At 29.9% G+C, this 24,109-nt stretch overlaps 2 protein-coding genes across 7 annotated transcripts; one reads left to right on the top strand and one right to left on the bottom strand.

The window, feature by feature from the left end:
• Nucleotides 1-309: 309 nt before the first annotated feature.
• Nucleotides 310-5,233, bottom strand: LOC148193663 (uncharacterized). Of its 5 annotated transcripts, none has more exons than XM_088099782.1 (4): nucleotides 4,639-5,118; nucleotides 3,861-4,084; nucleotides 3,466-3,726; nucleotides 310-652 (listed from the first exon to the last, which is right to left on the bottom strand). In XM_088099782.1, exons 1-3 carry the CDS (start codon nucleotides 4,934-4,936, stop codon nucleotides 3,466-3,468), a joined length of 783 nt encoding a protein of 260 aa, XP_087955908.1. In that variant the 5' UTR covers nucleotides 4,937-5,118; the 3' UTR covers nucleotides 310-652. The 5 variants fall into 5 exon arrangements, with proteins under 5 accessions (XP_087955908.1, XP_087955907.1, XP_087955906.1 ...); XM_088099781.1 differs by lacking the exon at nucleotides 310-652 and adding an exon at nucleotides 3,016-3,332; XM_088099780.1 differs by lacking the exon at nucleotides 310-652 and adding an exon at nucleotides 3,016-3,198.
• Nucleotides 5,234-10,276: 5,043 nt separating this feature from the next.
• Nucleotides 10,277-14,190, top strand: LOC124828197 (serine/threonine-protein kinase PBL34-like). Of its 2 annotated transcripts, none has more exons than XM_047301432.2 (6): nucleotides 10,277-10,747; nucleotides 11,641-11,960; nucleotides 12,061-12,196; nucleotides 12,879-13,012; nucleotides 13,090-13,213; nucleotides 13,399-14,190. In XM_047301432.2, the coding sequence occupies exons 1-6, from the start codon at nucleotides 10,606-10,608 to the stop codon at nucleotides 13,845-13,847; spliced, it is 1,305 nt and encodes a 434-aa protein (XP_047157388.2). In that variant the 5' UTR covers nucleotides 10,277-10,605; the 3' UTR covers nucleotides 13,848-14,190. The 2 variants fall into 2 exon arrangements, with proteins under 2 accessions (XP_047157388.2, XP_047157389.2); XM_047301433.2 differs by having other exon boundaries at nucleotides 10,581-10,675.
• The last annotated feature ends 9,919 nt before the right edge of the window (nucleotides 14,191-24,109 follow it).

Here is a 24,109-nt window from a genome sequence, read left to right as displayed (position 1 = left end):
TATTTTTTCTGATAAGCGTTTTTTTATTGTAATTAGTTATTTTAACTTTAAAAAGAAGTTACTTAAATACTAAAATTATAAGAATTTGTCACGTATATTAAAAGAAAACTAATAACTCATTTACTTATTGCTTATCTAGATACTATGCCAATATAAATTATGAAATTGGATACTATGTGTTAACTATTTAAACGTCGTCAATAAAAAAGAACCAAATTGAATATAAATTACGAAATTAGGAACTATATTGAACATTTGAAAAAAACAAGTCCCACATCCAACAAAATTGACGAATATAGAGACCAAAAATGATATTAAGTCCATTCAAAATAAAATTTATTCAAACTAAACAATAATCATTAAAATAAAAGTTTTGCACTCACTCCGTCCTCTCATAAGGTATAAGAGACATGGTCATGGATCTCCTTCGAACCTACCCACTTCGTGATCTATTTGAAGAACATTTTGATACTCTTCCTCTTCAACTACATGTTCCTCAACTACAAGCTCCTCAACTACACAGTTCTCTACATGAACATCGATATCAACTTTTGCACCCTTCTACGAGGTGGAGCTGTAAGTTTTTTTCTTCCTTCACCCTATGGAAAACTTTCCCTCGGATAAGTAGATACACCTCGAATTCTTGTCATTTCTATCAAAAATTAATTCATTAAATAAAACACAATTAAAAAATTAAACAACACAATAAGTTAAATAAATTATAAACGAATGCAAAACTAAACAAAATTTAATTAAAACTAAAATTATATTAAATAAATTATTAATATATCCAAAAACTAAACAACAATTAATTAAAAATAAATTAAATTCAATAAATTATAAACTCATCCAAAAACTAAAAAATGTTAATCAAATAAATATTAAATGATATAAATTACAAACCTATCCAAAAACTACTAAAAAACTAATTAAAAATAAATAAATTTTAATAAAATCAAACAGATTTAATTAAAAAAAATTAAACTCAATAAATTATAAACCTATCTAAAAGTTTAAAAAATTAAATTATATAAATTACAAAACTATCAAAAAACCAACAAAATTAATTACAAAATATTAAATACAAATTTGTTATATTAAACAAAAATAAAACAAAACAAATTAAAAATTCTAATTCTATAAATTATAAACCTATCCAAAAATTAAAATAAATAATTAAAAAAATTAATTATATAAATTACAAACATATCCAAAAACTAAAAAAATTATTTAAAAAATAATTAATTAAAAACATATTAAATTAAATAAATATAAATTAAAAAAAACATTGAAGGATTCAAGAGATTTCTAGATTTAACATTTTCCAACATTCAATCATGCAAATAAAATTCGTTCAAATCCAAACTCTAATCTCAAAAATTAACCATTCATCATATAATCGTATTATATCATCTCGTAAACTAAAATCGAACAAAGACAATGAACCACCAAAGACAACGAAAGTCAAAAGTAGACCAAGAAAGAGAAGAAAAACAAAAGAAAGCATGTACAGGAGAGGAAAAGAGGAAAAATAGGGTGTTGCTCTCTCCACCACCCCAAGTGCTCTTACACCTCCTCACTATTTTCTTTTATTCCAAAAATATTATACACCTCCCCACCATTTTCTTTTATTCCAAAATTATCCTACACATCCCCACCATATTCAATAATCTTTCTCTTTCTCTCTCTGCATTATTGGTTCAGATTTAAACTTGTGATATATTGCAAAATTTTATTTACACTTTCCCTTAAATAAGCTTGATTGAATCTTATTTTCACTGTTCAATATATATTTTTTTTCTTCAAATCACTTAATAAATGGTAAAATTTTGTTCTAAATTTCTAAAAAAATGTTTATATATATGTGTTTTTTTTACATTTAATATCTATAATTTTTAACATTATATTATGTTTTAACTTACCGACATGTTTGACTCAAATAACTTGAATAAAATATTTAATTTATTAGATAAATAATATAAAAATATTATTAAATATTTAAAATATAAAAGAAAAGTTATTTGTTAAAGATTTGATATTTATTTAGTTCTTTCATCATGTTAGTATATAATAATAATAATAATAATAATATATTATTTACTATTAATATTATTATGTTTATTATTTTGTATTTGCATGTAACCTTTAAGTTTATAATTTTATATTTTGCAATATATCACAAGTTTAAATCTAAGCAATACTCCATTAATGTAGAGAGAGAAAGATAAAGATAATGCTCCATTAATGTAGAAAGAGAAAGATTGTTGAGGATAGTGGAAAAGTGTAGGGTATTTTTGAAATAAAAGAAAATAGTGAGGAGATGTAGAGTATTTTTGAAATAAAAGAAAATAGTGGGAAGGTGCAGAAATACTTGGGGTGGTAGAAGGAGCAACACCGGAAAAAATATGGAGAAGGACTTAAGAATTTGAAAAGAAGAAAATGAGAAAGGGAGATCCAGGAAGAAGATTAAAGAAGAAGAGAGATTAGGATTTTGAAAAAGATACAAAAATTATGGTAAAGATAATTTTTTTTACCGAGGGTACTTTTGTCAGTCAAAGAAAATAGGGAGGTACAGGGAGAAAGTGGTGAAGGTTCAGGGAGAAGCCCTCCTCCCTTTGTTCTCCAGAAGGTTTCTTGACCATATCTTTTTCCTCTACTTTCTCGCCATTTTCTTAACCTAACTAGGTAGTGAGAGCTTGTGACTATGTATCTCAAGTTTTCCGTTCCTATAACCATTCTCTCCTCTTATCCAGGATTTTTGCTAATCTATGCTTCTGGAAACAATCTTTTTCGTCTTCTTAAGGAGCTTTAATACAAATAACATGTTAAAAACTATAAATAATTTTAATAATCAAAATTATAAATTTAAAATGTTAAATTAAAAACAATGAAACCAAAGTAAAGACTGGTTAATATTCTTTGCCAGTGAACCCTTATGACCTGATATGATTTGAATAAATAAGAATTAGTAGTCATTTACTGGGTAATGCGTAAGTTATATAAGTTAGAACAACCTTTTAATTCAAGTATCTAACCACAATCTTTATTAATTACTCCAAACCCACCATACCCATCATGTATGTGAACAATTCATTACAGAATGACTGCAAAAAATGACAGATTCACTCTTCGCACCAGGTGGTAGTCCTTTTGTCTCAGCAAAAACATGATCGGTCCTTACTTATGAATCGCTAGAAGCTTCACAAAAACGATGGTAGCAGCAGAAAACACCAATAATAGACAGTCAGACACAATCTATATCACAAGGGGCTTACTTGAGGCAAGCCATATCAAATCTCCTAACATCCAAAATATTGATCACATGGGGGAATCTACATCAAAAAGCTAATAATTTATAAGTAGGATAGATTTTTATTTTTTTTTACCGAATCATTAAATATGAGTTAATTGTGTCTTCTTCGTGATCACACTTAAACTACAAAAACAGCCAGATACACTTGTTACCTAGAAAACATCTGGATGAAAACGCCCAGGGATGGAACTGCTTTGCTCTGCCTGCTTTAGGTGCATTGTCAGTGCATAATTGTTTACCTCTAAAGCTCTTACTTGTTCCTGGTACTGTGACACTAATTGCTTCAATTGCTGCAACTCTACATCTCTGTCTTCATATTCTTTCTGGCGTTCGTGCTGAATACAGATAGCACGCTTCAGAATCACATTTTCTTGAACAAGGGCCTCCACCTGTTCCTTCAACGCCGTATTTTCCTGATGTAAACCAAACAACGAGTACATCATATCACAACCAATGACTTTTATTAGATGGAATTGAAAGAGCATTTGAGCTCGGTATTTAGGTTGAAAATAACAACGCTGAGAAACATATAGCCATAATAAATAACCTGGTGGAAGTTTCGCTCTGTTTCAACACTTGTTCTCATGCAAATTGACTTCTCCAAAGCCTCTAACATTTTTGATGCTCGAGCTTTGGCGTCATCCATGTTTGAAGCATTCATCATTTCTTTAACAAAAAGCTCCACCCATTCAGCACCATTTGTGGGATAATTTTGTCCAGTAACCGGGTCCTCAGAAGCTGAAACTTCTGCATCATATTGCCCTTCACCTACTAAAACAACCACTTCTTCCCATCAATATCCGGAAATGTCATTTGTTTCATCAAACAACAAAATAAATCAAGGTTCAGACTACCAAAACTGACCTAATATAACAAATCATACATTGTAGGGGGGTGGCCTAGTTCATGAGATCAGGAATTGTTTTCTGTTATATGCATTACCATCTGACTATCATGTCCAATAACGCAACAACAAATAGCTCAATATAGGTTCAATAACAACCATTAGAATAGACATTACACTGTCTTACATTTAGATGAATATACTTCAGAACTAAAACTGACCTAACATAACGAATAATACAACTTGTATATAGTTTGATTGAGCATGAAGTAACAGTGAAGAGACTAAAAAAGTGTTAATAATTTATTGTGCAAAGAATTTATACTACCTGTCCACAGGGCATATATATTGCTAAATTATATACCTGTTTCACTGGAAAATGCCTTGAAAAAACCGAAAGTATAAAAGACAGAAAACAGAAGCATCATTTAATGCAAATTACAGTTATGGTCAAATTGCAAGAGGTTTAAAGGTAACAAACTTTGCGATTGAAGAGTAGCATCAGATGCAGTAGGAGTGGAACGAAGAGAAGGAGGTGTTGATGCTCCTAAGCGAAGCTGGTTTAAGCTTCTGATAGCGGAGTCGATGTCGTTGCCGCAATCTTCGAGGGCTTTCTCGAGGAGGTGGTTGTCCATGTCAGGGAAGAAGGCGGCGAGGTGGTGGAGGAGGGAAGAGGGAGAGAGGCGAACCGGGGAAGAAGAAGAAGAACAACGGATCCTCTTTGGAGGAAGCTCTTGGAACAGCGCTGATCTCTTCCCGCACACTATGATCGCAGACATGTTTCGATCCTCTGCTCACTCCGCGTCCGATCCGCCGCCGCCGCCACCCACACAACAACCGCTCATGCAATCCGCCGCTGAATTACCTCCGATCTCTCCTATTAATAACCAACCAATATAATAGATAGGATTGGTACACAGGGAATCAGGGAATAATTTGTATATCTATGTTTCTACACACGCCTTACCTTTCTACTGTTCCAGCCCATCTCAAGTATTCAATATATCTGGTGTTTTCAACTAAACATGTAATTTATTAAATATATATTCAATATTTTTTCTTTAATAAATATTCTTCTTTGAAATATTAGTTTTAAACTTGGGAGTAAGCACCTTGGGAGTAAGCACGTTTACGTGTTTATAAAAAAAAATGGAGTTTCTTAAAGTTTTTTCTCATCGTTTAGAGTGTAGATACACGGTCAAAGGTAAAAAATTAAAATTATTATTAATTATTGTTGGTTTATATATATATATATATATATATATATATATATATATATATATATATATATATATATATAAACAAAATTCATTAATCATTTATTTTAATATAGTAGTAATTATATTAATACTTTTAATAAAAATTTAAAATTAAAAAAGAAAAGACAACTACCCCTACGAACTAGTTTTCAATAAAGAGATTGAGGTGCAAAGGAAAAACAGGTTTGAAGGAAGAAAAAACCAATAAGAAAGGGTTTTGCTGATTCCAATAATACTTTTACTATGTTCAACTCAATTTTTTTTATTGTTTTCAAAGAATTAACAAATGTGTTTGTATTGTGTCATAATTAACTAATCCCATTTCACCGCACAACACAATAAAAATACATTTATACTATGTAATCAAATTAAATATAAAACATATTACATGCTATTCAATAATAACTGAATTACTAGGGGTATAAATTACATTTTAATTGAAATTAAATAGATGATTGCACAAACCATTTTTTTAAACAAGGTCAAATATGTGTTGGACAACAAATAGATCGCATGTCAATGACACTAACAAAATCTTAGAAATTAGATGGCGGACTGAGAAGGAATTAAAATTATACAATTGCAATATTTATATGAGTTAATTTGCTTAATTAAAACTTGAGATATCAAACTAGAAAAAAAAAATATTCTAAAGCAACTAGTTATGAACTGTCTATAATAATTAAGACTCCTGCAGCATTCACTAATTACTAATTTTAAGCTTTTTATTAGTTAAGTTTAGGTAATAGTAATTTTAAAAAGAAAAAAAAAATCCATCAGATAGAATCATTAAGACACCTTCAATAGTTTAAGAAATCATAGTTTAAGAAATAATTAGAATATATATCAAGGATAAAGCACGCAGTGAAATTGACATTGCAGCTAACTATAAAGTTGATTAGGAGGTTAAGAGTTGGTGCTGGTCCTGACTTGGGAAGAATTACTGGTTAGAGAAGATGGGAAGAAGATGAACCATATTCTTCTATCTCTCTATTGATGTTGATGCTTCACTCCACGCAACTCACGGAACTATGTTACCTTAAGTGCTTCACCCTCTTTCAAACAATAAAAATAAATTACTCTTTCTGTTAAGTTTTACAATTTCAGTGTCACTGTTCCAAAACCTTAGCTCTTTCTTCCCTCATCTTGTTTGTGTTAGTGAAGAGAATATATGGTGGGAGCAAACGACAGGACCCACAAACTTAGTGGGGGCAATTCGCATCACTCCTTTTCATCAAGCTTTGTCAAGTTGAAAGCATAGTGTAGAGAATAGGATCTTAAATTGCTTTTGATCTCCCCAAGCATCATAGAATACATTTTTGTTTATAGTTGGTTCATGAAATGACTCTTCACCAAGCAACCTCACTCACTCTTTCTTTCTCTTCTTCTCCCCCATTCCATTTTTCATCTATGTAGGAATCTATCCCACCCTAGAGAGAGAGAAAGAGTGATGGGATTGCACTCAAAAATGCTATTGACCATCTTTCTATTAGTTTTGACCCAACAATAATATTATCAATCTCACTCTTTTGGTCACCGTTACTTAATTCACGCCTAATTTTAAGTTTTTGGCTATCATTTTATTAACCAAAAACTCATTTTGTCCTCAAAACACAAAAAGTCTAACTCAAAACCTTTATTACCCTTGAATGGTTCAACTTTTCCATCAAGCTGAATAACAATACTAACAGAAGTGTTGTTTGTAAGCATTCTTCTAGAACAATATCAGCCTATAGTTTGAGTTTTTCTGCTTACCACCCATTAACAAGAATCTGGAATGATGAAACTAGCAACATAGATCAAGAATGATCCCAAATGCGTTCTTTTCGTTCATTATTTTATTCAATCTTGAAAACACGTCAGGTCTAGAATCTAGATAATGGCTATTTGTAAAGTTGTTTCTAGATTTTGATAAAAATTGGGAAAGTGTTTTTAAAATTCCAATGCACAATTAAGAAAATGTTATTTTATAATAATTTTAAACATATATCATGTTACTAACTGATGTAGTGGGGGATGTTGTCCGTGATTGTGGTACAATTTCTCAGGAACAATGTTATTTTTACATTATTTCTTCTATAATAAAGAGAAAAAAAATGTAAAATAATATATTCTTTTACACTGGGAGATAATGTAAGTTAACTAGTCACTGAATGGACAGAAAAATAAATATTACAAAACTAACATTATTTTTTGAATTATTGCTTTTGTGGCACTGTCAAGAGAATTTTGTGATTATATAAAATACTCATAACAGAAATTATATGCAGTACTCGCTTACATCTTTATAATGTAAAGAGTGGTTATTGATATGTTTTTCGCATGATTATATATTATAGGAGTTAAATATATTTTCCAATAGTATGATTATAAAATTTATATTTTTCTTTTGAATTAAATCATTTTATATTATTTTGTAAAAATAATGTAAAACATTATTTTTAATAAATGGTATGTCCAACATTTTTTAAGTAACATAAAATTTATAAAGAAAATAATTTATATTTTAATTTGATAATAAAATGTGGTATTTTATAATAATTTTAGAATGAACAAAAATTTAATCTAACTTTTAAATATTTTTTTGTTTTATATAAAAAATGAATCAAATTCATTTCAGAAAATATTTAAATCAATGGAGTTGACATAGATAAAAATATCAGTTCTAAGTTTTATTTTTAAAACTTATTTATATCTGACATAACTAAAATATTATTAGTTAAACAAAATTGACTGAATAACTAAAATATATATTTAAAATTTTAATCTTCTTTTTTATGTAATCAACTTTTTATTAAATTTAGCAATAAAATAAAAAAATATAATCTATTATAGAAATAATTATGAAAATCATACATAAGTTTTTATTAAAGAATATATATATATATATATATATATATATATATATATTAAAGTTAAATATACTTTTTTTAAAAGTTAATATCAATAAAAGTTTAAATAACTCGCTCATATTGACTTTTAGTTTAAAGTAAATTGTCAAATTAACTTAATAAGTTAAATAATTATATATTTTTTTTAAATATTAAATTCTACTTCAAATGAATTCACTGAGTTGAACTCATTCAGACCTAATAAAAAACTATGATAATAAAAAACTACAAAAAAACTCAATAAAAACATAATTTCTCAAACATATTCAATACTTACTCTAAAAGGGTAATTTTGTTTCTCTCTTATAATATTCCCTTTTTGAGACTTTAAAAAGACTAAGATGGTCTTTGAAATAATGAAAGAAAATACCATTATTAAAATTGTTTGTGTTATGAAATTAAGACATATTTCACACTAAATTAGGGAGAATACTTCAAAAAATATATATTTTTTATTTCTTATTTACATTTTAAATTTACTTCACTTGGAGATCACTGTGACTTGACATGTTAATTTGATGTCATATATGATACACCACCTCATGATAGCTACCGAAACTAACTAACAAACTAATTTAAACATTTATATTAACATTAATAATATAATATAGGTTTAAGTGTTAAGTATAAAGTTGAGTATGTTTATTTCAGTTTTTAATACTTTTTTATGATATATTGAATATTAAAAGATTTATATTTTTAATCAAATAGGTATCATCTAACTTTTTTAATTAAATAACATACTGTTAACATTTCATTAATTTATTAGATTATTTTATAATTCTATATTTTAATAATAATATCAAATAAAATTGATTGATATATGATGTACGTGTTTTGTTTTTTATTTTCAATAATTCACTTTCTTATTTCATGCTTGAAAATTATTATAATTGTATTCAGCATATGAACTAATAGATATAAGATTAGAAGTTGATATATATATTGAAGACTAACAATATATTTTCATACAAAATAAGTGTTTTTTATCTGACTATTTAAATATAATATTGAAGAATGCTCATTTTATACGTTATGTGTTTGTGAAAGAACAATGTTATCAATTTTTCTTACTGTAAATTAATTATCAAGATTAAAATATATAAATTATGTAATTTTGGAAACAACTGGCTTCATTTAAGTGATATTGTAATTTTAAATCGAACTATTAATGTATTATTCTACAACCAATAGTTATTTCTCTTATAAAAGATTATTCTCTTATTATATTACATTATATATAGAGAGATACTTTAATATTATTAGCAATTTTACATAAAATATAATTTTTTTTATTAAATTATAATTATGTAAAGAAGAGGTTTATCAAAATTGAATAATTATAGTTTTATAAGTGCGCATAATAATAAATATTAAATAATATAATAATAAACGAAACCTGTAGGAAGGGTGTTATAGTATCAACTATTCTTCCTTCAATGATACATAATTCAGGCATGTGACTTATATACTAAACCAGGAAAAAAATATTCTATAAATTTCTCTGTTTCAAATAAAATCACAACGGAAACAAAAACAGGCAAATTACAACATAATCATTGGAACAGTTGAGCAGCAAAATTTGTTGTCTACTGTGACACGTAACATCATATTCTTTGCGGGCACATTATTCAAATCTAATACGAACAACATTATCTTAAAAACTGATTGATTGACAATACAAAAAGTATTTATATTAATACGTACAAAAATTAAAACCCATTGTAAAACTTTGATAATTAGTGGACAAAAAACAAAATGATGAAGTAAATTAAGAAATTGTTGCAAAAGTTATAATTCAAAACAGACAGTAGAAGAAAAGGTGGAAATATAATGTTAAAGAAACATAAAGTAAAATACATGGTTCTGTGTAATGAATAAAGAAAAGTATGCGTATCAGCTGTTTGAAAATATGTGGTACTTGTTTTGTGGGTATAAAAGGTTGATGAATGAATGAATGGCGGTGAAAGGCACGAAGGAGGCACTCCAAAAAAATGCTAAAACTTTGTTGGACATGAGGTTTTATGTTGTGTTTTGGTAATTTCAAGCACAAAGGTAAAAACAGAGGGTGAGAGAGAGTGTGTGTGTGTGTGAGAGAGTGTCCCATTCCCATCCCCCACACAAAAGGTGGTGGGAAAAAAGTTCTTTTTGTACACACTGCGATGATGGCGATGATGATGCCTGCAATCTCCAACACAAACACAAACACCATCTCTTTCTCTTCTCTCTCTCTTATCACTCTCTTCTTTCTTTGAAGCCAACCATGGTTAACATCTTCTCCCTCAGTCCGTGATTAATATGAAAGTTGTGAGCATGGAGACAGAGAAGAAGTGCGGTTGCTGGGCTGTCCTTAAACGCGGTGTTAGAGGTGCGTGCAAACCTTCAGCTTCCAGAGACTCTGCTAACACTATCCCTCGTACTAGTCTCGTTTATGATGCAGGTACATACACAACACAACATAAACAATTTTTTTCCACCTTGGAGAATTCTTCATCTTCATTGTGAATCTCAACCACTATATTGTTTAGTGTCACTCCTCTCTCTCTCTCTCTCACCACTGAATGAAGTTTCAAGTTTGGCCACACCCCATGAGTCTCTTCTCTGCTTTTGTTTACTTTCTTCTTTTCTGAAGCTTAAAGTTTCTTCTTCCTTCTAATTCGGAAATAAAAGTTTGTGGTTTTGCAGTACCTTATTTAGAATTTGGGCCTGACTTATCCCCGACAAACTTGATTTGTAAACGGAGAGATGCATAAGCTATATAAGCTCTTATTAGGCACAGTCTTTAGCCAATGTAGGACTTGATTTTTTCGAAATACCTGATTCTGGGTTTGCTTGAAATCATGGAGTTTTCTGGGATGGTTATTTTTTTATATAAAAAATGAACTTTCTGTGGCAGGCATTTTTATGGAGTTTAATTATGACGTGGGTAGTTAAAAAGATGGATCTTTTTCAGCTTTATCGATGTGCGTTCTCAGAACCCTTTTCTCCATCTTCTTGTTTCAGACACTGTAAGCATAGCTAACTGCATGATTCCTTCGAAGGAACGTGGGGTGGTGCGCAGAGCAAACTGAGCTATTCCCCCTTGTAAAATTCAAAAGGATTTATATTTTTCATTTCCGTAGAGAGTGAATGGATTTTCTGGAATTTGAAGCTTTATAAATTTTGTGCTTGAAAGTAGAAACTAAGGATTTATTTAATCCGTTGTGATATGATGGTTTCGATTGCATTGTCAGATCCAAAACCAAGCTAAATGCAATTATCAGAAATCTTATTCATGAGTATTGGGAATTTCAAGAAGGAAGCCTTCACATTCTTTATTTTTTACTGATGCAGCAAGCGAAACAAGATACCTGAATGCTAGCAATCGAGAACTTTGTCCTCCCCTCGAAGCTCGATTATCTTCTGATAACCCTGATCCCCCACCCCAGGAGAACAAGGCTGCATGCCAGCTCCTTCAATTTTCATTTCAAGAACTTAAAGCTGCAACTGGAAATTTCAGACCTGATAGCATTCTTGGGGAAGGTGGCTTTGGTTATGTTTTCAAAGGATGGATTGAGGAAGATGGAACCTCGCCAGCTAAACCTGGGTCAGGGATTACAGTGGCTGTCAAAAGCTTGAAGCCAGATGGCCTTCAGGGCCATAGAGAATGGGTGGTTAGTAAAATATCTGCTTTGGGTTAGTAGATTGGTGTTGTAATGTGATGTTTAGGATAGGTTGGAGATTGAATTGTAACATGACATTTTGTTGATGCAGGCTGAAGTTGACTTTCTTGGACAGCTTCACCATTCTAACCTTGTGAAACTTATCGGTTACTGCATTGAAGATGATCAGCGGCTTCTTGTTTACGAGTTTATGACCCGTGGAAGTCTAGAAAATCATCTATTCAGAAGTTAGTTTCTGCCTTGCCTTTCCTTTCTTTTCTACGTAGAAATTATGAGGACTGCTACATATCTGAGATTATGTGGTAACAGTTTCCAGGTTTCCTGCAAAATCGTTCGATTGCTATTGCTTGAATAATAAACCAAAACTAATGAAGTGATCTGCTTTTGTTAATCTGTGACTTGATGCAACATTGTAGAATTCTTTCTTCACCAGCATATATTTTGCATTTCTTTTTCCCCTTGTAGGAATTATTTACTGGAGCAATTAGTGTGACTTGTATCACAACTGATTATTGTCTTATTTATATAAAAATTAAAATTAGCTAGCAAAATGTTATGCCATTATCATGAAGTGTTCTTGAGTAGTAGCAAATGACTTTATATGTTAAAAGGATAAAATTATGCATTCTGTGGTTATTGAAAATACTCCATAGAATTAACCACATAAAAATATTACTCGAGGATATTAACAGGAAATTTCATGACTTCATACTCTTTCTGTAATCTTTTCTGTATCATCTAATAACTTTTTCTTTTCACTATTTATTTGCCTTCTCCCCTCATTGCTTCCATATTCTTGATGATGATGATAGATCTGGCATACCTTACAACTAGTTATTCTGTTCTGGTCCCTTTCCTCTTGATCACGGTATCTAACAATTAAAGTCCCGATTTTGCCACAATTTGAAGGAACCGTACCTCTCCCGTGGCCCAACAGGGTTAAGATTGCCCTTGGTGCAGCAAAAGGATTGGCCTTCCTCCACAATGGTCCAGAACCAGTCATTTATAGAGATTTTAAAACATCTAATATTTTGCTGGATACGGTACGTGGTTACTGAAATAATCCAATCAGTTTCAGAGAAGTTTGTTTTATTACTTATTAACATGTCGTATCTTACAGGAGTATAATGCAAAGCTTTCAGATTTTGGTCTAGCAAAAGCAGGACCTCAAGGAGACAAAACACATGTTTCTACCAGAGTAGTTGGAACTTATGGTTATGCTGCTCCAGAATATGTCATGACAGGTAAGAATGAAACTCTTAAAGCTTTGGATATGCTGTGGTGAAAGTTGTATTATGGATTACAATTTCTGCTACAGCGCAGACATTAAGGCAGCGCATGTTCATCTATCCAGACACCTGTAGAAGTCTTTCTAAGACCTATGAGAACTAAACAACTGCATGATTTTCTGTTTGTTTTCTTTTACCAGGGCACTTGACTGCTAAGAGTGATGTTTATAGCTTTGGAGTTGTGTTGCTTGAGATACTAACAGGAAGAAGATCAATGGACAAGAAGCGTCCGAGTGGGGAGCAAAATCTTGTTTCTTGGGCTAGGCCATACTTAGCTGACAAGCGAAAGCTGTACCAGCTTGTGGATCCTCGCCTGGAGCTAAATTATTCTCTAAAAGGAGTGCAGAAGATTTCCCAGTTAGCTTATAGCTGCCTCAGCAGAGACCCTAAATCTCGCCCCAACATGGATGAAGTTGTGAAAGCGCTGACTCCATTGCAGGGGCTTAATGACCTTGCAATTTTGTCTTATCACTCTCGCTTGTCCCAACAAGGGAGACGGAAGAAGAAAGATGGAACTCCACACATCACATACACACAATCCAAGAGCATGAGGGCCTCTCCTTTGAATACCAGCAAGCAGCATCGGTGAGACGAAAAAAATGGTCCTCTTCTTTATTGCTGGCTTAATCATTGATTGAAACCAAGGTTGGAATGCCTCCTTTGTTGTTGTTGTGTGGAGATGGACATTTCAAGCTTACATATTTTTTGGGTGTTTAAAATATGTCAGGGCCAGAAGAATGAGGAAAGAGTGATGAATGATGATACATTGATTTTATTTGAGCTCTTTTATTAGGGAGCTAACCATCAATATGCAAAGAAACTTGTCATTTGCTTATGCTGTAACTGAGAATTCCCCTGTATGTATATGAAATGCCTCACTTCTCAGAATGTCTTTTTCAGCGACCTGAATCGATTGCATTTTTCACTGGTTATACTACTTTAATTCCAGATTTTATGCATCTTTAAATCTATTGAACCAAATGCCTCACTTCTCAGAAAATTTGTTTGCTACTTATATCTTCAGCAGCATTTATCGTAGTAAGTATTCATTGTATATACTTTTAGGAGATTAAGGCCACTAAAAGCAAAGTTGTTCAACATCTTCTATTGTTTGGACAGATACTTGTTGCAGGCCAGTATATGTCCGATTCTATATTCCAATTGGGTAATGTTAAAGAAAAATATCCACGCGAATCAGTATATATACTTGATACCAACATTGATAGCATATATGTCTTTGTGCATAGCATAACTGTCTGTGGACTGTATTGTCTTAATATCTGTCTTGCTTGATAATTTGAAATGGGAAAAGGAATCTGAATTTGCTTTAATTTATTCGTTATTGTAAGAAAGGTAGTCACAAAGTTTCCTTTTGATATCAAAGCAGCAATTATATATAGAATCTGCTTACCGTCAGTAATTTGAAACTTATGCCATTCCTAGCATCAATCATGCTGTAATCTTTCGTAAGCTCGCACCGTTCCTTTTGAAGATGCCTGGCATGAGAGAATAGGTTTCTGTTCTTTTTTATGGGCACATGATTAGGCTTTTTTCTTTTCATTGATTTGACATTATAGATAATAAAGGTGTCCCGACCAAATTGAGAATACTTTGATAGACCATGTTGCCCCCATCTCTATAGTTTTGTCACATGCAACTCATCCATTGCTCAAATTAGAAAAATCAAGACAAAATTTCGAGGCTTAACAGTGAGGAATTCACCTTGGTAATGATGACACGGGATTTAAGTTTATGATTGTGCGTATAATGCTAACTAGCAACCACACATCACCAATTTTCTCATACAACAATTACCTTTAAAGAACAATTTCTCACACTGAACTTTTATTCTTGGCCAAAGAAGTTTTTGAAACACAATGCTCTTGCAACTTCAAGTTGTTTGGTGCATACCCTTTTTGGTACAAGTTTTCTTGATTTTCACAAATACCCTTTTAAATCAATATTTTTTTCTCAAAAAACAGTGTCCAGCACAGAGTTGATCTGATCATGGATCATGGAGGTGTATGCCTTTTGACAAAAGAAACTGAGACATGTATGTACTACTTACTCACCCCTGGTAGCAAGATTCTTAAGGTTACAACTTACAATATTTACCTCAGCAATATTAGAGGTCTGAGACAGGACGCATGCTTGGTAAAAAACAGGTAAATATCCTCGTTAACTGGGGACAAATGAATAGTACAATGGCAACCCAATCACTGTTATAGGCCCTGCCAAAAGTCTGTGATGTATCTTTATTATAGTTGTTAAAGCTACACTTACAAAATCCAATTCATTTCCTGCACGAAAGAAACCCAGTGAATACCATATCGTGACAAGAAGATAGAAAAGTAAAAGGCAGGAAAACCAGCAATAATGCCTTCTCAGTGGTTACTTAGGTGGCGACGAAAACTTTTTTCTCTCCCCTTATTATACCAGCATGTGCATATCCAAGATAGTGGCAAGAAGATTCACTGGGCAATTATTTAACCTGTGTGTACTCAAATCATAAGTAGGCATGGTTTAAGACCAAAACACATTACCTAATTAATATATCAGCATGCATATTAATATGATCATTCAAATATTGGACTAAATATCTACCAATCTTTGACCTTATCTTGTCACTATTAGGATAAACCAAATGTATCTGTATAGTCCATTATTGACACTATGCATTGGTCCTTCAGGTAAACAAAAAATTAGGCTCCAAATACAGTTAGCTAGGGTGGGTTGGACCAGGAAGCAGTGTGAGTGAGAAAACTAACACTAACACTGCAATCAAACAAACGATGGGAAAAAAAATGGAACATAATGATACCAGATTCCCCTCCTTGCTTTTCTGAAACAATGAGCTTCTGGTTATACGGTTCAATGGGCAAAACTCCTTATCTATTATTACTGTTCTTTCCTTTTCCCCCTTTAAGAAAAAAATTGTCAGAATTGTGCATCATTTCTTTGTTCTTGTAAGATAGTCCATATCCTCTGGTACGTGCCAGTGTGTTTAAAAAATAAAAGATTTATACATGTTGATGATGTTTAGTTCCCAGAAAGTTCATTGGAATCTTATCATTTTGAACTAAAATTAGATCCTTGTTGCCATACATATCATGATTATGACTTTCTGCAAGAACTTCCAAAGTAAGTAGCAACCTTCTTGTTTGAGGGTCAATCTGGTTAATGCCCATGACCTTGAGAGAAACTATGTTACAATAACATATACTAATGTTTGTGGGCTTCAATGTGATCAAATGTAATCATTCATGTTTCATTGGGTTTGGGTTCAACTGGGTTTTATCTGTAGGAACATGGTTTAAACCAACTCTACTTATTCGATTTTCGTATTGCTCAACCTTTTTCTTTAACAAAATTTCCTATTATCTAGGTAAAGTTTTAAAAAACAAAATTACAAATTTAAGTCAGGTGGTCATTTTAAATTGGTGGTAACCTAGTTAACAAATTTACTAATTTTTTTTCCACAATGAGTTGGACATTTAAATGATAACTTTATTTTCTTTTTATCTTTTATATGCGTACATTTAATTTAAAAAGTTGATTTATATTATTATAAACTAATTATAAATATGTTAAGTAATTAATTAGAAACACTTGGTTTATATTTTATAATTATAATAGTATTGTTTTTAAAAATAAAAGTTAGATATTTATTTATTTCAAAATGAATATAGTTACTTTTTAATGATAAATTTTAAATGCTTTTTTTTGCTCAAGTTAATCTTTTCATTATAACCGGTTTATTAATGTGATTCAAAAGAGTTAAACAAAACTGAAAAAATAACGGTTAATATTTAAAATTTTATGTTATTTTCAAAATAACCGTAAACTGTAGAAAATAATTTAAAATTTGCATTAATCGAAAGTAATATACATAATATTTATTAATTTTTAGATTAAAAATGTTTATTGCATTAATTAAAGTTATTGATGTGATTTATTGAAATTTATTTACTTAATTATTGATTTAAAATCCATTGAAATGTGTATATTTATTTTTTTCTCCTTTGTAAATTAAAAGTTAAAAACAATATTGAAATTAATTATGAAAAAATCTTAATTAATTTTTCATAAATATTATAATATATTTATAACTTTCATTCTCCATCTAAGTTATCATAATTAAGCATTTAATTTTAGTAAATTGAACACTTTATTTTATTCATTTATGTCGAGGAATTTAGCTTTTTTCTAAATGAAATTTAAAATATAAAATCATTTTCGTAAAAGATATCATAGGTTTACGGTAACCAATCTATATTTTTACTTAGTTTTTAAATAGGTATTTTAACTATGTATATGAAATAATTTTATCATAAATTTAGTATTGCTTTCGTTTTTCTTACTTAATAAAATATTCATATAATAACATGTCTAACGTTAACTTATTTAAAATAAGTTATAGTTGACTTGCTTATATAATATTTTTCAATTATTTTATTTTTTAAATTACATAAATAAAACTCACAAGGAATGGTCAATTTTAGCTTAAATAACGATAAAAAAAATTCAAAATTTATTGTTAAAACACAACGAAATACATAAAAAAATAATTAAGTTTATAAATTTATTTTTAAAATAACAATATTATAATTAAAAAATATAAATGAAGTGATTTCAATTATATACATTAATTTTAATTTATATGTTTATTATTATTTTACAGAAGTATAATATATATATATATATATATATATATATATATATATATTAAGAAAATGATCAAGTAACTGCTCTCGACAAACAAAATCCATTTCAATTAAAGATAAATAAAGTTTTCAATTAAATAATTATTTGAAGAAAAACAAATTTTTAGATGAACATTTCTTCATATAATGTCAACCCTACTTTTTAAAACTTATGCTCAAACACCTAAATTCATTAAGAAATTGTCACATTTTGGGTCAAAAACCACCTTCTTTTATATAAATATCAGAAATTCAATTTGCACTTTTTCACAACTTTGAATCTTGATGTAGCCACGATATAATTTATTAAATATTTTTTATCTTACAATATTAGATAGTATATACAACTTTTAACAGTTTATTTATTTAATAGTACAAAGTTTTCAAATTAAAATAGATTTTAATATTATATCATAATTCTTAAAAATTGGTTAATTATGAATTTTTCTGCTGCCTCAATTAGGCTAGCAATGAAACTCACACACAAGAAATAATGTTCCTTTGTTTAAACTTAAATCTTAAATATTTAACGTTTACAAAACAAATTTAACTTCTTCAAAAACATTATGTGAGACTTGAAAAACAGTTATAGCAAAACTCTTAAATTTATTGAGAATCCAAAAAACTCTCTCATTAATTTGATTAATATGTTAATAGTACAATAAATGGAAAAGAAAACAGAAGAATAAATTATCTCATAAACTCTGGGTTTTATCCATTGTTGTATTGTGTTTCTGTACATACCATTTAATTAGTTATTTAGATTTAAATAAATAGAAATTTTCTATTTTCTATTATTCTAGCGGAAATTATAATGTTTTTACGAACAAGTAAATTATAATTCTATTCTTTTCCTTTCATCTTTTATCTCATTTTCTTTGTCAACAAAATTATTAACATAAATTTTTCAAAGGTATTTTTCATCAAAATTTCATTTATTCTTATGAATTAATTAAAAGTCATTATCTGATGCATAAAAAAAAACGCTTTTATTTTTTACTTTTCTAGCAAATATTTTATTCCCCTCTTTGAATAGATGCCATAATAATTGTCAAAAGAATTCCAACTGAGTTGATTGAGCAGGCGTATTTGTAATTTCTTTTAAAGTGTGTTCAATTTCAATGAATTATAAAAATGTTACAGTAATGTCTTTTAAAATTTCCAATATAATTAAGAGAAAATATTTTGATGTTATTTTTAAATTGAGTGTTTAATGTATTAAATATTTTTATTATGAAATTATTTAAGTCAATATTTTTAAAAATATTCCAGTTTAAATATGAAGTTATAAAAATATAATGCATTAAATACACAATTACCCAATAGAATAAACTCAAATTGTGTATTTACTATTTGCAATTTCTAAACTATATTCTTCAATTTGTAACTTATACAAAATATACTGAGGAAAGTAAATTTGTTAGAACAGCCTCTTGTTTGAAGATATAATTTGAATCAATTAGTGATGTGAAAATAAGTTGTAACCTACAAATCACCACGAATTTAAGTCCCATTGGATTTAAAAAAATATATAATTTTTTTAATTATATTATAGATGGTGATAAAGAAGAAGATGTTTCAAAAGAGAAAAAAATATTATAAATTTATCTATTAAAGACTCTAATATTATAAATGAACAATTAATAAAAAATTATCAATATTAAAAACTTATTTGTTCGTCTTTTGTACATATTTTTTTATTACGCTTGGATTGTATGATACTTTTTTTTAATTGTCTTTATCAGAATAAGGTTTATTTAGATTTGAATTAAAAAAATTGTAATTTTTTTATTTTGAAAAAATTTATAATTAAATGAGCTAGTAAGTCAATCTGTTTAACCCACTAACACATGTGGTCGATCTGGGTTTGAGTTTTTTAAACTTGCTAATAAGTAAATCGAGTTGAGTTAACTCATTAAGTGACCAATCCGTGGTGGACCGGGCCGGATCGAGCCGTATTACGCGTTTTGACATCTCTATAGTCAATCATATTACCAATATTGGTTTACAAAGTTAAAATACGAGTGACACATTTCCTTAAAACATAAAGCATTTATGTTGTTTTTGAAAAAGATTAATGAAAATATTTATTGATTACATTTTATTTATTTTTAATATTACCATACATTGTGAATAAAAAATAACTAATCTTCTTACTTTTATTAAAAATAGTAACTAATATCATCTTAAAATTTATAAATAATATATAAATAAATAATGAATAATATCATTTATGCCTCGTATTATATCCTAATCATGTTAAAAGTTTTATGTTGTCAATCAATAGAAGAATCATCGTTTACATGAATTTTAATGTAGTTATTGTAAAAAATGATAAACTTATCATATGAAACAAATTATTATTGAATAACATTGTAAAAACTCTTTATATTATCAAAACATAAATTATTTATTCTTAAGAAATTAATTTAAATAAATAACCAATTAAGTTATAATATTGGTCTAAAAATTGATACTATGTTTTAAATTATAAATACTTTTAAGACAAAATGAGAAGTTTAAGGAAATTTTTTATTAATTTTCACTCAATTTTAACAATGTTTGTATTTGAAAGGCCCACTTCTTAAAACTAGTATGATACATATAGTTGGATGAACAACCATCCAACTTAACATTATTAATGAATAATTTTGAAGTAAAACATTACATTACTATAATCACAAATTCAAACCAAAATAGTAAAAAATAAATTAATTCTATGCTATATTAATTAAAAAATCAACTACACACAACAACATAATAATAGAGTTCCAGAAAATCAGGGAAAATGATTTTAATTGATCATTAACAAATATACACTTTGTATAATAAATTTTTAATTGATCAATTAAGAGTTCAATTATAATAAAATTTATTTACATTTAAAAATAATATTAATTTAAGTCATCCTCATCCATATTCAACGGTAAACGGTCAACCAATTCAAACCCCTAGAAAAAAAACTAAAACACCTTCTAATCAAATCAGACCCACTATATATAAAAGGAAAAAAAGTAATCACTTTGTAACCAAATTTGAATTTTCATAGTTTATAATTTCTCAATTCAATTTTTTTTAAATGGTTCCATTTTGAAAATCCATCTAAAAGTAATTAACCTTCAATAAACTCATTTATCCTATTTAATGTTTCTCTTATATAATGTGGAATTTAACCATTAATCACATAGAAAGATGTACATGAAGGGGAATAATTACATTCCAAAAACTGACATTTATGAGCCACAGAAACAAATGAAAAAGTGATGGGAAAAAATAATTTCGAAGTGTAAGGCCCCGTTTTTTAATGTCTCTCTGTAGTAACTATCATTCTTGTCCATGAATCATTACTAATCTCCCCCAAAGCCAAACAGCCCCCAGCCAGACTTGAAGGACTCAAACATGGAAACTTCAATTCACCGTTATATCACTTATAACATCAATCACTTATCATTAGCCCCATCCAGGACCTTGATTTTCACTGCAACCAGCTACTCTAATAAAACAAGTCAATCTTTGGTCTCCCAAGAAACAAACACTTCTTTTCATTTTCAAATTAATTTGTCTAAACCAGCTCTATCAAAACAACTTATAGCACTGTTCTTAGTTCAACTTAAACAGCACCCCAAACCAATCATCAAACACCTATGCTGTGTTAACGAACTGTTCATCACACATGCAACACAAGACCAAGTCTTTATCGCAAATATTAAATTAAATTAAAAAATCATCAACTTTGACAAAAGAACTGAACACTGTTGGGCAAACAGTTCTTCTTACGTCCCACTAATCGTATTCAGAAGCACTTTGGATCGTCAAAATACTATAAAATGGTTTAGTTTGGAAGCTGATCAGACGACAAATTTAGTCTCTTGTATTCCAGTTTATCGATATCTAACTATTCAAACTGACACGAGATAGCCTCGATCTTTGTCCACTTTATCATTGTTTAATATCTTAAAATCCGATGGTTGCCAAAGGGGAAAAATGAAATTGAAATCCTATGCAGATAATTCATGAAGTTCACATTAAATATGAGGATGAAGAACAAAAATGAATATACGCTGTGACTTTTTTATTTTAATTAATCAAATGCGAAGACATTCAGAGTGAATAGTTAACTACCAAACTTTCGTTAAACAAAAATAAGGATGAAAATGGACATGATATATATGCATGGCTAAACTACATAGATCACTTCTCCGTTTAGCGTTTGTCTCATACTTTATGTCGGATCACCTTGATATTAATGTAGATGAGAAGATCACAAGGGAGAACACACACAGATGCAATAAAATCTGGTCTCAGGTTTCCTAATCAAAATATCATACCAGAAAAGCAAGCACCAAATCAAGATCGATCTTATAGATAAATATTCTTACTTACCTGTAGTGATAATCGCGATGTTGCACTTGAGTTAGAGCTTCTCTGGATTTACTGGTAGCAGCAACTGGTTTCAGTCAAAGATTGGACCAACCAAGAGGGAAATGTTTGTTTATGACAACCTTAATCAACGTTGGAAGTAATATTCTGACGAGAGAATCTGATGAGTTGTGATGAGCTGGAAAGCAACAATGAGGGGGACTCAGCAATGATAAGTGATATTGGCGCGGCTCAATCTGAGATCGTATTTTACTGCTTCTACATGTAAATCCGTCTTCGGATTGAACCTCACCAACATCGCTTTCTCTGCCTCCCATATCACAGACACTATCATCCATCATTTCTCTCTTGTATCAGATGAAAAACATGCACATAATCAGCACAAGTTGATCCCAGCAGTATTATATCGTTCCGCCATGATATGACTTATTGAAGATCCATGACAGAAGTGGGGGGTAATGAAAATTTCAAGCAGTTGGATAGCTCTCTAGCTAATAGCCTATCTACCAAAAAGGAAGAAAAAGGCGTTTCAACATTAAACAATATCCCCCAGGGTCCCATTTTGCACCTAATCACAATTATTGAATGTCCTTGTTGTAAGTAAAGCATGAATATGAAATGCGACCATGATGGTGGAGCTGGAGGAATGCAGTGATATAAGGTTGGTTGATGTTTAGGAACATCACTATACTTACCACACAAATTAAATTCGAGATGGGAGTCGCTATCAATGCTTCAGGTGCAACTATATATGCGCTAGCAGCATGCCTAAATGAAAATTAATAAAGTGGAAAGCACAAAACCCATAAATAGATTTATATTCCTACCAAACAGAAGTGGGTTCTCCACATTCCAATCACGGGTATATCAAAAACTGAGAAATAGACAAAACGCAAAGGCGTGTTTTATTAAGTCACTTTTGCTTTGGTAATAAGTCGAGATATCTTACATATAGCTATAGAACACTATCATTTCTACGTAGATAACGATATCAGGTAGAGGGTTTAGAGGGACCTATATAGGTCATACATGTAGCATATATTCATGCATGGCTTCCAAAATAAACAAAAGAAAAAGGAATGGCTTATTAGTGTTGAATGACATGTGTGAGTGGCAAAATGAAATGTAAAGGAATTGAAATGTGGGATTCTATGTAGAGAAAGAGTGAGAGAAGGATAGAGAAGATATGAGATGTGGTGGAGAAGCAGAGAATGTATATACTGGTAGGTTTTGCCTCGGGATGGGAAGGTGAAGATGGTGAGTGGAATGATGTCAAGGGGGAGCAACACTTACTTTAGGGTTTGTCATGCTTAGTTTGCACTCAATAAAATCAAGCTCTTCTGTCTTTGCGCATGCACCTGAAATATTCTTCACACACACACACACAATATGAAACACATCCCAAACAACTCTTTTAGTTGTGCCCTTTCTTTCTAGCATTAATTATTGTTTTTAACTAGGACCCTTTTAGATCATGCTTGCATTTGATTATGCTTTTCGCAAGAGAGAATAAGATAGTTGGCTTATATGTACCCTGGCTGGAGGAATACAAATCATGGTTTCCTAAATATCCACCCAACACTATTTAAATGGAGATAATCATAAATCAAATTGAATCAGTTCTTTTCTATCTCTGATCAATGCCGTCTATAATATCACATTTATTTTCCCTTTTCTTTCAGAAATATGCAAATCTGATTAACTAGTTTAACTACCCTTTCTGTTATTTGCACGATCTTCTTGAATCACAAAATGCTTACCATCTTGC

This window comes from Vigna umbellata, chromosome 9 (genome assembly GCF_029865625.1).
Source record: "Vigna umbellata cultivar VRB3 chromosome 9, Vumbellata_1.0, whole genome shotgun sequence".
Taxonomy (NCBI): domain Eukaryota; kingdom Viridiplantae; phylum Streptophyta; class Magnoliopsida; order Fabales; family Fabaceae; genus Vigna; species Vigna umbellata.
Note: the sequence above shows the minus strand (reverse complement) of the source record. Positions and strands in the feature narration are given on the sequence as shown.

Coding starts and splice junctions, on each gene's coding strand:
- LOC148193663 (XM_088099779.1), bottom strand. CDS start 4,936: ATGTCTGCGATCATAGTGTGCGGGAAGAGATCAGCGCTGTTCCAAGAG. Junction 4,085..4,638: donor TGCTACTCTTCAATCGCAAA/GTTTGTTACCTT, acceptor TGGTTGTTTTAG/TAGGTGAAGGGCAATATGAT. Junction 3,727..3,860: donor CAGAGCGAAACTTCCACCAG/GTTATTTATTAT, acceptor GGTTTACATCAG/GAAAATACGGCGTTGAAGGA.
- LOC124828197 (XM_047301432.2), top strand. CDS start 10,606: ATGAAAGTTGTGAGCATGGAGACAGAGAAGAAGTGCGGTTGCTGGGCT. Junction 11,961..12,060: donor AGGGCCATAGAGAATGGGTG/GTTAGTAAAATA, acceptor TTGTTGATGCAG/GCTGAAGTTGACTTTCTTGG. Junction 12,197..12,878: donor AGAAAATCATCTATTCAGAA/GTTAGTTTCTGC, acceptor CACAATTTGAAG/GAACCGTACCTCTCCCGTGG.